The following is a 12,876-nucleotide window of genomic DNA, read 5'->3' on the forward strand; positions in this document are numbered from 1 at the left end:
TATAAAAGATCAACAAATCACATTTACCCTGCGAAGAATTAAAGGCCCAAAGCAGAGGGAGCTGCTGTTTCCAGGGCCCCCACTGTGCCTGTGGGGGAAGGGTTCCCCGAGGAGGAGCAGGTGCTAAATCCTGTTGTTTTTCCTTCAAGCTTCCCGGGGTTTAGTTGCTTGCTGGATAAAAGACAAATAATTAGGCCAAAGTCAAAGGTTTCATCCCCAGTGTCAGGTAAACCCATCAGGTTTCCATGGCCAGAGGCTGCCTCCTGTCCCCAGTGAGCTCTGCCTGGAGCAGAAGCCCTTGTCCCTCAGGAGAAGCCAGGAGCAGGGACAGCTGGGTGCACACCCTGGCAGGACAGATCAGTCAGAACCCCTCCTTAGAGTGGGCAGTGGACAGGCCCTTCCAGAGCCTGGGGCTTGGCACCGCCCACACGGCCGACCCGAGGACCACTTCACGGGGCTTTTCAGAGTAAGCCAAAGGAGGCCAAGATGGCAAAAGAGGATTGTATTCTTTTGTACCTTTTCGTGAAGGGCATCGGTCTCCCAGGCTAACGATCGTAGCTCAACTTTGTGCCTTTGAGATATTCAGATAGAACTGATGTTAGAACCTTGAACTCGGTGAAATCAAACACCCTTACTTCAAGAAAGGAACGTGGGAAATACCTCTCCCCAAATCAGCTGGGGACTCATCCGAGCTGGGAATATACACAGGTCTTTCCCTGCCAGCTCAGGCTCTTTCTCTTACACAAAGCTGCCTCCCCAGCCACACTGGAGGGACAGCGAACTCTCCAGGCACTGCCCCCGGGAGTGAGGTGCACCTGGCTAGCAAGCCCTAGGAGCATGAAATGCGCATGCACAAGCACACCCCCTGAGTGGAAAGGAAAGAGATGTGGTTTCCACCTTTTGGATTTTGAAAACTTGAATATAAGACCTGTGCTTTGCAGAGCCTGGCACACAGCAGGTACTCAATAAATGTTTGTTAACTATATTAATGAGGAAGCCAAGGTCCCCTTGATCCAGTGGCAAGCACAGAGCAGACTCTCTCGAGGACTGTGTGACAAGATCTGCACCTAGACACAACTCTAGGTGCAGGTCGGAGGGGCCCTTCTTTCCCCTGGGATTCCCATGGCCTGTGGGTTAGAGGTGGATGGGCCAGAGATCCTGCCCGGGAGGCCAGAATGTCAGGAAAGAATCTTCCCTGTCAACTTTAAGTAATGACCGCTTTGATCGCTTAAATTTCCTTCCACAAAAACTTTTTTTGATTTTGGTACCTTACAAAAAATGCTAAAACTGCCAAGAAGGTTTCTTCTGGTTGCCTACAATACACGGGAATAAAAGCCAGAGATTTCTATTTTCAACCAGAGAGGACTGTCCTCAGACAAGCGGAGGAGTCTGGTCCAGGTGGGGGCTGGGGCGGAGCAGGGACTCGTCACAGTGAGCAGGACAGACAGGTGGCCACCCAAACACCCACCGCAAAACCAGGGAAGGACCGCGTGTGCCTTTGCAGGCGCACCCTGAAGCTCAGTGAGAAATGCATCCTGGGAGAGAGAGGGCTGGTCAGTGCCAACACCCTTAGTATTTCCTGGAAGAGGCTTTCTACCTTTCCTTTTAGAGCAAAGGAATCCCGCCAGGGTTGGCCCTAATTTTTAGCCGACAGTCTCGCTTCCCTCTTCCGTGATGCACTTCTCTAACTCACCCAACCAGCTCAAGAAAGCTGCAGTGACAGCACACAGCGCGTGCTTTATCAGCAGTGACAGCCAATTGGCGGATCATCTTTTTTTTTTTTTTTTTTTTTTTTTAGAGAGAGAGAGAGAGAGAGAGAGAGAGAGAGAGAATTTATTTATTTATTTTTATTTATTTATTTTAGTTCTCAGCAGACACAACATCTTTGTTTGTATGTGGTGCTGAGGATCGAACCCGGGCCGCACGCATGCCAGGTGAGCGCGCTACTGCTTGAGCCACATCCCCAGCCCCAGATCATCGTTTTTCTATTGGCTTTGTCCCCGGCATGAGAGTGCGGGACACCTGAGCGAGGGAGAGATCAGTTCTGCAAGCAAGCTGTAGTTAAACAGGTCTGGTTTTATAGGAACTTGCCAGGCCCTGAGGGTCCTCAAGGAGTGCAAGAGTGTCAGCCCGAATCTCTGATTGTGTTCAGGGGCAGTGACAAGACCACCCGGCCAGAGCCACAAGCTTGTGCAGAAGGGCCCTGGGAGAAGGTAGGTTCAGAAGGAGCTCACCTCAATTCATACACATTTGTGTGCTGGCAAACAGCTATCCAAGAGAGCCTTACCCACCCTGAAAAGCTGCATGTCAGGTCCAAACTCAAGTTGGAAAGAACTGACAACATTATCGTGTCCCTATCCACGAGCGGGAACATCTTCTATTTAGTTAACTCTTGGGATTGATTTATCATTATACTCTTTTAAAAAGGTATTAAGTTACTCTTATATTACTATAAAAATGGAAGTATACATTTAAACTTCTCTCCTCATTGAAGCACAAGGACTATATATGCCCATTTGTTCTCCACCTTGAACTTTGTCAGCGTGTCCTAAGACGAATCCTTAACTGAGAGTTATCAGTCCCACGATGGTCTGATGGGATGTGCCGTGTTTTACAACAAGGATACCTAAGGCATTCTGTATAATAAAGTCACACACCAAATAACGTCCATGGCCCAGTAATCGGAGGCATAAAGACAGCCGTAGGTGGACACATTTTACTCTTCCTCCCTTCCCAGGATTCAACCGGGATCCCTGAAGACCAACATTAGTGGGACGCTGATGTGCACAGGGACATTTTTTTTCTTCTTTTTTTCTCCCTTCAGGCTGAGCTTGCTTCCTTAGGTCCACGGGCAGCTGCTCAGACGGGTTAACTCCAAGTACCCACTTCAAGATGGAATAACTGAATGAAGGTCCCACTCAGGAAAGAAACCTCCATTCTGCCCGGGGAGACTCCACACAGGCCTGGACCTGAATAGTGCACATTTTCAAGATGGATTTTAGAAGCATATTCAAATTTATCTCAAGGGGAGAAATTTAGAAGAAAATGTTCTCCTTTTTTTTTTATTGATTAAATCTGAGAAGAGATATCTCACTGGCCCTAGTTTTTAATTAATGTTTCTCAGAAACACACTCCTACTGCCACACACATCCTCTGAAAAACACATCTCGGAAACACATGTCCCCAGCAGTGGTGGCTTCACAAGCTGTACTTAAGGTAAAGGTCAAATAAAGATGTGGGAAGTGACCAGGGCCACTCAACGCAACGCCACACGGCCTGACCTGCTTTCAGGGCTGATGCCAAGACATCTGCAGGCAGCACCTGTCATAAAATCTAAGCTGTTGGGCCATTCATGTTTGGAAAGGCGGTTGTTTCTGTGACTGGCTGGTAGAGATGGAATGAAATTAGCACAAACTTTCAATCATCTTCACTTGTGCAACAACAGAAGCAAATGAAAGTCACAGAGACGTGGAGGGCCCTATGGCAGCTCGGCCTCCAGGAGACTTTTACGTGGGCTATTAAGAACTGATTTTTTAAATCGATTTTATTTCTTATCTGTTTGTTTCTTGGTTGTTCTTTCACTTGGATGATGACCCTTGGGCATGGCTGACCTAGACAGAAATAATGAGCAAAAAAGGAAGAACCAAAAGACGGGGGAATTTCCAAGCTACCAGGCTGAGTGTCACAGGACAAGAGAACGTGACAATCCCTCTCCTTAAGTGAGACACCTTATGGTACTGTGTGACCCAGTGCAGGGTTCCTATTATAGCACCTCAAAAAGACGATTATCAAGCCTTTTGTTGGAAAAGAAAACAAAATAAATGAAATAAAAATAATAATTAAAAAACAAAATGTTAGCAATGACCAAGGCCTTCACAGTGCCTCCTGTATGTCCTTCATGGAAAGGAACAGAGCTTCACCTAGGAACATCCAGGGTTTTGTGGGGGTGACCCCAGCCCCTGACTCCGCCTGGATGGCTGTGGGCTCCTGGTTCCTCTTCACTCAGATGCTACAGAGTTTGGCTGAGCACCTGCTGGATGTCAGGACCTACGGCAGGTAAGTAACTGAAGAGCTGCCACCCTCGGGGGATCACTCATTCAGCCACAAGGCAGGAAATAGCCGGGGAGAGCTCCCAGTAGTATTCTGTTGTGGTTGTGGGCAGAAAGCTATTTCTTATGTCGGGTGGAACTCATGTCCAGGCCGGAAAAGCACACACAGGTCTGGTATGCAGATCTTAAAGGCGGGGTGGGGCGGCAGTGCAGAGGGAGAGCCCAGCTTCACTCACACAGGAAGCCCCCGGGGCCCAGATCTGGTGCCAGCGTGAGCCGTCCATTCAGGCAGGCTGTACAGCGGGCACCTCCACTTCGTGTATTTGCTTTGAAGGAAGGATGGGCCAGGAAAGGAGAGGCTGAACACAAGTCATTACTCAGCATTTCCACGTGTTTAATGTTTGCAGAGCACTCCGTCCTGAGCTGCCTGAAGTCATAAAGAAATTCCAGACCCCAGCCAAGAACTCCAAGTACTTCGCAGACACAAGAACCCACCCCTGGGCATCTGGCGAGGCAAGCATTCTTTTAAAAAAAAGTAATCCCATAAAATAAACACTATCGAGAAATTGGATCCAATATAATAATCTCTCTGCAAAGCCGACATGCTACTTGGTGGTCTCTGATCTTGGAAAAAATCATGATGTGGGCTTATGTTCTCAATCTCCCCATTCACAGCTTGACACGAGTCCACTTTTATATTAAAGATGTCCTTCTTTGAATGAAAGCATTCTATGCCTGACACAGAAAATATTTGACGGTGGTAATTAGTATGAAAATTAGCTTCTAGATGGCAGGATCTCCAGCATCTGGATAACTGTATTGAAGGTGCAAGATTGACAGCTAACCAGGATCTGCATGAGTGTCAGCTAGGCCAGCACTTCCTGCAAGCACACTGTGCCTGACTTCTGTTTGGTACAGGTTGCACACTCTTAATCCCCAAATCCCATGTTCAAAATGCTCCTAAATCCAGAACTTTAAAAGTGATGAATCTAATGCCACAAAACAACTCTTACTCAATACAAAAAAAAAAAAAACCATTCTATCAGACGACAATGAAATGAAAATAGAAATCAAATTATAAAATAAAAAATAAAAGCTACTGTTACAAATGGAGACTAAATAATACACAATTGAATGTTGAATGGAGTAGAAGAAATCAAGGATAAAATTTAAAAATTCTTAGAGGTAAATGAGAACACTGATACAACATATCCAAATCTCTGTCCCACTCTGAAAGCAGTAATAAGAGGAGAGTTTATTGTATTGAGTGCATTCATTAAAAGAGTAAAAAGTCAACAAATAAATGACCTGACACTACATCTCAAAGCCCTAGAAAAACAAGAACAAATCAACACCAAAAACAGAAGACAGGAAATAATTAAAATCAGAGATGAAATCAATGAAATCAAAACAAAACAAACAACTGAAAAAATTGACCAAAAAAAAGTAGGCTCTTTGAAAAAATAAATAAAATAGATAAAACCCTGGCCATGCTAACGAATGGAAAAAGAGAGAAAACTCAAATTACTAAAATACAAGATGAAAAAGGAAATATCACAACGAACACATCTGAAATACAGAAGATAACTAGAAACTGTGTTAAAAATTTATACTCTAAGAAAATATCAAAGATATCAACAAATTTCTAGAGACATATGACCTATCCAACTGAATAAGGAGCTCATACATGCTTTAAACAGATCAATTTCAAGTAATAAAATAGAAAATGTCATCAAAAGCCTACCAACCAAGAAAAGCCCAGGGCCAGATGGATTCTCAGCCAAGTTCCACAGACTTTCAAAGAAGAATTAGCACCAATACTCCTCAAAGTATTCCATGAAATAGAAAAGGCGGGCACCTTTCCAAACTCATTCTATGAGGCTAATATTACCCTGATACCAAAACCAGACAAAGGCACATCAAGGAAAATAAAAACTTTAGACCAATATCCCTGATGAACATAGATGCAAAAAATTTCAATAAAATTCTGGCAAAGCTTACCAAGACATATTTAAAAGATAATGCACCTCGATCAATGGGGTTTATCTCAGGAATGCAGGGTTGGTTCAATATATGGAAATCAATAAACATAATTAATCATATTAATAGACTTAAAAACAAGAATCAAGTGATCATCTCAATAGATGCAGAAAAAGCATTTGACAAAACACATCACACCTTCATGTTCAAAACACTAGAAAAACTAGGGATAGTAGGAACATGCCTCACCATTCTAAAAGCTAAACCCAAGGCCAGCATCATTCTAAATGGAGAAAATTGAAAGCATTCCTGATAAAAACTGGAATAAGACAAGGATGTCCTCTTTTACCACGTCTACTCAACATCGTCCTTGAAACTCTATCCAGAGCAATTAGACAAAAGAAAGAAATTAAAGGGATATAAATAGGTAAAGAAGAACTCAAACCATCACTATTTGCTGATGACATGACTCTATATCTAGAAGATGCAAAAACTTCCAACAGAAAACTTCTAGAACTAATAAACGAATTCAGCAAAGTAGCAGGATATAAAATCAACACCCATAAATCAAATTCATTCCTATACATCAGTGATGAATCCACTGAAAAAAATTAGGAAAACTACTCCATTCTCAATAGCTTGAAAAAAAAAAATACCTGGGACTCAATCTAACAAACAAAACAGGTGAAGGACTTCTGCAATGAAGAACACTAAAGAAAGAAATTGAAGAAAACCTCAGAAGATGAAAAGATCTCCCATGCTCCTGGATAGGCAGAATTAATAAATTATGTAGTAGTATGTCAAAATGGCCATACTACCAAAAGTATTATACAGATTTAATGCAATTCCTATTAAAATTCCTAAAAGGGAAGTAGGAGGCATCACAATAGCAGACCTTAAACTATACTACAGAGCTATAGTAACAAAAAATGGCATTGCATAGGCACCAAAATAGACTTGTAGACCCATGGTACAGAGTAGAGGACACAGGGACAAACCCACATAAGGATGGTTATCTCATACTAATCAAGGGTGCCAAAAACATTCACTGGACAAAAGATAGCCTATTCAACAAATGGTGCTGGCAAAACTGGAAATCCATATGTAGCAAAATGAAATTAAACCTCTATTTCTCACCCTGCACAAAAACCAACTCAAAGTGGATCAAAGACTTAGGCACTAGAACAGAGACCCTGCACCTAATAGAAGAAAACACAGGCTCAAATCTTCACCACGTCAGTCTAGGATCTGACTTCCTTAACAAGACCCCTAAAATACAAGAAGTAAAATAAGAATCAAAAAATGGGATGGATTCAAATTAAGAAGCTTCTTCTCAGCAAAGGAAACAATAATGTGAAGAGAGAGCCTACAGATTGGAAAAAAAATCTCTTACCACTTGCACCTCTGATAAAGCATTAATCTCTAGGATATATAAAAACTCAACAAACTTAACACCAAAAAAACAACTAACCCAATCAAGAAGGGCTAAAGAACTGAATAGATACTTCACGGAAGAATAAATACAACTGATCAACAAATATATAAAAAAGTGTGCAACATCTCTAGCAATTAGAGAAATGCAAATCAAAACTGCTCTAAGATTACACCTCACTCCTGTCAGAGGCAATCATCAAGAATACAGGCAACAGGGCTTCGGCTTTGGCTCAGCCATAGCACACTTGCCTGGCATGTGTGAGGCACTGGGTTCAATTCTCAGCACTGCATATAAACAAAATAAAACTCTATTAACAAATTTTTTAAAAATTAAAAAAAAGAATAGAGGCAACAATAAATGTTGGCAAGGATGTGGTGAAAAGGGTACATTCATACATTGCTGATGGGACTGCAAATTAGTTCCACCACTACGGAAAGCAGTATGGAGATTCTGCAGAAAACTGGGAATGGAACTACCTTTTGATCCAGCTATTCCACCCCTTGGTTTACACCCAAAGGACTTAAAATCAGCATACTATAGTGATGTAGCCACATCAATGTTTGTAGCAGCTCAATTCAGAATAGCTAGACTACGGAAACAACCGAGGTGTCCCTTAATAGATGAATGGATAATGAAAATGTGGTATATATCGGAATATTACTCAGCTTTAAAGAAGAGTGAAATTATGATATTTGCCAGTAAATGGTGGGAGTTGGAGAATATCATGCTAAGCAAAATAATACAATCCCACAAAACCAAAGGCTGAATGTTTTCTCTAATTCCCAATAAGGCAGTGGGCACTAGAGAAGAATAGCATTACCTTAGATTAGGTAGAGGGAAGTGATAGGAGGGGAGGGGAGGGGATGCGGGGATAGGAAAGATAGTAGAATGAAACAGATATTATTACTGTGTGTATATATGTGACTACATGATCAATATGATTCTGCAACAGATTCACTCAGAAAATGAGAAATATATCCCATCTGTATATATGATATATCAAAGTGCATAAATGCATTCTATTGTCATGTATAACTAATTAAAACAATTGTAAAATTTTTTTTTAAAAAGAGTGATGTAATGCCACAGTGGAAAAATCACATGCTATTACAGAATTATTTAAGATATTACATAAAGTTACATTCAGGTATGTACATAAAGATATGCAAAAAAATAAGTTTGCATTTAGACTTGAGTCCCATCCCTGAGAGACCTCATGTATATGCAAGTATCCCAAAATCCAAAAAAATCTGAAACACTTCTGGTCTCTAGCATTTCGGATAAAGGATACTGAACCTACCTACTTAACTAAGTTTCAGTGACCACCTTAGCCTGGTCCACAGAAGGGCTGCCTTTAGGAATGGTCACTTGTGAGACTACTTGGGAAGTAGGTGTGCACACTTAAAAAGTGCAATTAGTACACACCCCCAGGGCACAAAATGTTTTAACTAACTATTCTAAAAAAAATCCCAATGGTCACATAAAAATGGAAAAAGAATCTAAAGACTGTATTTTAAAGACATTATCAGCTTTATTTCTTATCAACATTATCGCTCCATTCGTCCCTGACACATTCCACAGGACAATTTGGAGAGTTTGACACAAGACATGCCATGTACACACACACACACACACACACACACACACACACACAAGCTAACACAGCAATGGAGGTTTCCAGATTAAGATCTGCAAAAGGCTAAAACCCAAAAAGACCATCCAGCCCAATCTTTGGTGGCTACTTCCCTCTTGGAGCATCGGCTGGCTTAAGAAAAGATCTCTGCGTGGCTGGGAGTGTTGCTGAGTGCTTCCTCCTGACCTTGTGGGGCCAAGGGAACAAAAATTAGAGACCTGGGCCTACCGATGAGTTAGCTGAATGTTTCAAACAAAACAAAGTGAGACATAAGGCACAGCAGAGATGAAGACGACGAGGAAAGGTTTAACAAGCAGAAATTAAAAGTTGGGATTGTTTAATGTAATAAAAAATCATGAGGGAGCCGGGCACCGTGGCACACGCCTGTAATCTCAGCGACTCAGGAGGCTGAGGCAGGAGGCTCGCAAGTTCAAAGCCAGCCTCAGCAACGGCAAGGCACTAAGCAACTCCATGAGACCCTGTCTCTAAATAAAATACGAAGCAGGGCTGGGGATGTGGCTCAGTGGTTGAGTGCCCCCGAGTTCAATCCCTGGTACAAGAGAAAAAAAAAATTGAGAGGGGCTGGGGGTATAGCTCAGTCGTAGAGCACTTGCCTGGCATGTGTGGGGGCCCTGGATTGGGTTTGATCCTCAGCACCACATAAAAATAAAATAAAGATATTGTGTCCACCTATAACTAAAAAAAAAAGTTTTAAATCATGATGTGGGCTCATGTTCTCAATTTGGGGGTAGACACCTAAAAACAGGTTTCAGAATACACTAAGCAAACAGCTGACATCACTGTAGAAGCACAAACCACAATCACAGTCTAAGAGTGAACACAGTCTTATCAGAGAAGCAGGGGGAGGGTTAGCACACATAACTTTAAAAAAATGCCTAAAGAAATTGGAACCTAAATGTACGAGGTAGAGCTTTGCACCCAGAGATCCTTAAGCATGCACTGTCCCCAGCCCACGAGGAAGAGTCACGGAATTTCACCCGTGCCCCTCACTGCAGATAGAAACGTGTGTTCATAGAGACGACGTGGTCTACTAATCTGACCCCTGAGAAAGAGATACGGCCTAGTGGGGCTGACGGGGCCATGGTTTCTGTAAGGGAGGAAGTCCTGAGAAGCTAAGTCAATTGTCACAAGCGTCACAAGCATCTTGATGACTAAGGCTGATGTTTGGCCAGGCCTGGAATGGAAGAATAAGGCAGAGTGAGAGAATGAGATGGGAAGAGTCCACACAGCCCTATCCGTCCTCTCCCTGCCCCTGGGAGATAGGCGACTGCGCTGAGTTTTGTGGAAGGGAAAGGACCAACCCTCAGCCGCCATCTGAAGCAGGCAGCAGCGGCAACAGCACCTCTGTGCAACCAGGTGGGTGACTAAGCTCTGTGATGGCTGAACCCTTCCTCCTGGCCTCGTACCTGTGTGGGATTCTAGATGGCACCTCTGCCATTCTTCCCAAAGAGCATTTACAGGGCCGCCCAGCTTCCTGCGTCCTTCCTACCTCAGCCTTCACCGGGAATAACTGGTCCCTAAAGGGTTTTCTTTGCTCTGAACCTCGGCTGCAGTGGCCAGGATACCCTTTGGTTGCTCCAGGGGTTGGGATTAGACATGTGAATACGTGGGCCTGCAGCTTTGGCTCAGAGGTAGAGCTTGCCTAGCCAGTGTGAGGCACTGGATTGGATCCTCAGCACCACATAAAAATCAATAAATGTGTCCATCTACAGCTTAAAAAAAAAAAGAATAAATTGTTGAAAACAGCTCATGGATTGTGACATGTGCCACACCAACACAAGCTGCTATTAATAGAGGAACCCTTGCATGTGGGCATCAGAGAGCATATAGGAACCCTCTGTATTTCCAACCAATGTTTCTGTAAACCTAAAAAAAATGGCAAAAAATTAAAATTTACCAAAAAAAAAAAAAAAAAACTGGAAGATATGTGGAGGGGGCCCTGGATTTAGCAAAGCTGAGTCGAAACCACAGCCCAGAGCGGGCACAGGCATGACCTGTGCTCTGCAGACCAACAGCGAGTTCGTTCTAAGTCCTGTCCTGCAGAACGAACGAGAGGTTAACCAGAACCACCGCCCAGGCCTGACCTACTTGGAGGAAATACAGGGGCAGGACGTCTGCTCTAGTCCTGACCTAATTTTCTGAAAGAATCTCAGCCACTTAGAAAGCCTCTCCCTCGTTTCCCCACAACCTGGCAACGCTTAGTGCTGGGCAGAAAGAGCTCTTCATCTGCAGGGCTTCCTTCCAGCCACACCAACCCAACAGCTGCTCTGAGGCAGACCCTCGGGCAGCCACCGGTGGGACCTAAGAGTGGTGTCCCTTACACACCCAGGGCCTCGACTCTGGTGTCTGGCACGTCTGCGCCCAGGCACTGGGCTGTCTGGGTTCAGACGACCCTCAGCACAGAGCTCATCGCCTGAGTGAGTCCTGGAGTTTCCCTGGCACTGGCCGGGCGGCCCAGCATGCCGAGTGTAAGAGCCATATCAATGAGTAACTTCCAGAATATTTCTTCCTTCGCCCCTGGCAGAAGCCCATCCCACTTACCCTCGTACATCTCCAGGATGTGGACGGTGTCGCCGATCTGCAGGGAGAGCTCCACATCTTGAGAAGCGTTGTAGTTATAGATCGCTGGGAAAGAGAAGAAGGGGGAACAGTTAGAAGGCAGGCCACTAAATGAATTATTCACTCAACCAACGAAACCCGCCATGAAGTGATTTTGTGCCAACCACCCATCAGAGCAGAGAAGGAGCTCCATTTCCACTATCCAATGAATTTACCTATCGGTAGCCTACTACACCTCTCACATACTGTGGTGACCGAGTGACAAAACAAAGATGTGGCCCCCTGTTTCAAGGGAATGTAGCAATCTAGTGCTGGAAAGGTATTGAATGTAGAATCACAGAAACAACTCCGACAGGAAACTAGGAATGAGCATGGTGAAAGAAAATACCAGGTGACAATGAGGATACATCATGGGGCTCGGTAGGTCACCTCCCTTGTTCCTCAGACGACAGCCAGCCTGAAATATCCGGAGCCTATTATCACCAGGAGACAGGGCAGCTGCCTCTTGGCTTCCCTGACGTAGTATTTTCCAGCCAAAAGGCTGTATCTGAGGATCTCCAGTAAGAAATGATGCAAGGGACAACAGAGGGATGGTGCCTTGCCCCAGCCTGGACATGTGGGCAGCAGGATCGCCCCAGCCCTCTGATCAATCCAACCTCAGTCATCACCGTTCTTAGGACTGGCAATGGCTGGACCAGGTAGTGAAAAACCAGAGCCTCACTCATGACAGACAAAGGCCACAGCCAATAGTTAGACGGATAAGAGTTTTGCATAGATATTCTACCAAAGATGACACTTGGGTGACTAGTAAGCACATGAGGAGATATTCATCGCAATTATTCACTGGGGAAATGCAAATTCAAACCACAGTCAGATATCACTTCACACCTACTAGAATGGCTGTAATAAAAAAGTTTAAAAAAAGACCAGACTCTTGGCAAGAATGTGGAGAAACGAGAACTCTCCATGTAGCCAGTAAGAATGCAAAAGAGGGCCACTGCAAAACCAGTTTGGCAGTTTCTTAAAAGTTCAACTTATTTTTTACCAAACAAACCAGCAATTCCACTCCCAGGTTATCTACAAAGAGAAATGAAACCATAGGTCTCCATAGAAACCTTAGGTGAATGTTCACAGCTCCTGTGGTGGACCAGAAGTGGTTGCCCAAAAGGAGATCCGCAGCCGATACCTGGAACGTGTGT

General features: G+C 43.9%; 1 protein-coding gene across 1 annotated transcript in view; it reads right to left on the bottom strand.

The window, feature by feature from the left end:
- Dock5 (dedicator of cytokinesis 5) overlaps window positions 1–12,876 on the bottom strand; it is a 184,689-nt gene that overhangs the window by 121,307 nt on the left and 50,506 nt on the right. The window contains exon 2 of the mRNA XM_026411607.2: window positions 11,660–11,743. Coding sequence (XP_026267392.2) covers window positions 11,660–11,743 — 84 coding nt within the window. The remainder of the gene's footprint in view (window positions 1–11,659; window positions 11,744–12,876) is intronic.

This window comes from Urocitellus parryii, chromosome 14 (assembly GCF_045843805.1).
Source record: "Urocitellus parryii isolate mUroPar1 chromosome 14, mUroPar1.hap1, whole genome shotgun sequence".
In the NCBI taxonomy this organism is placed as follows: Eukaryota; Metazoa; Chordata; class Mammalia; order Rodentia; family Sciuridae; genus Urocitellus; species Urocitellus parryii.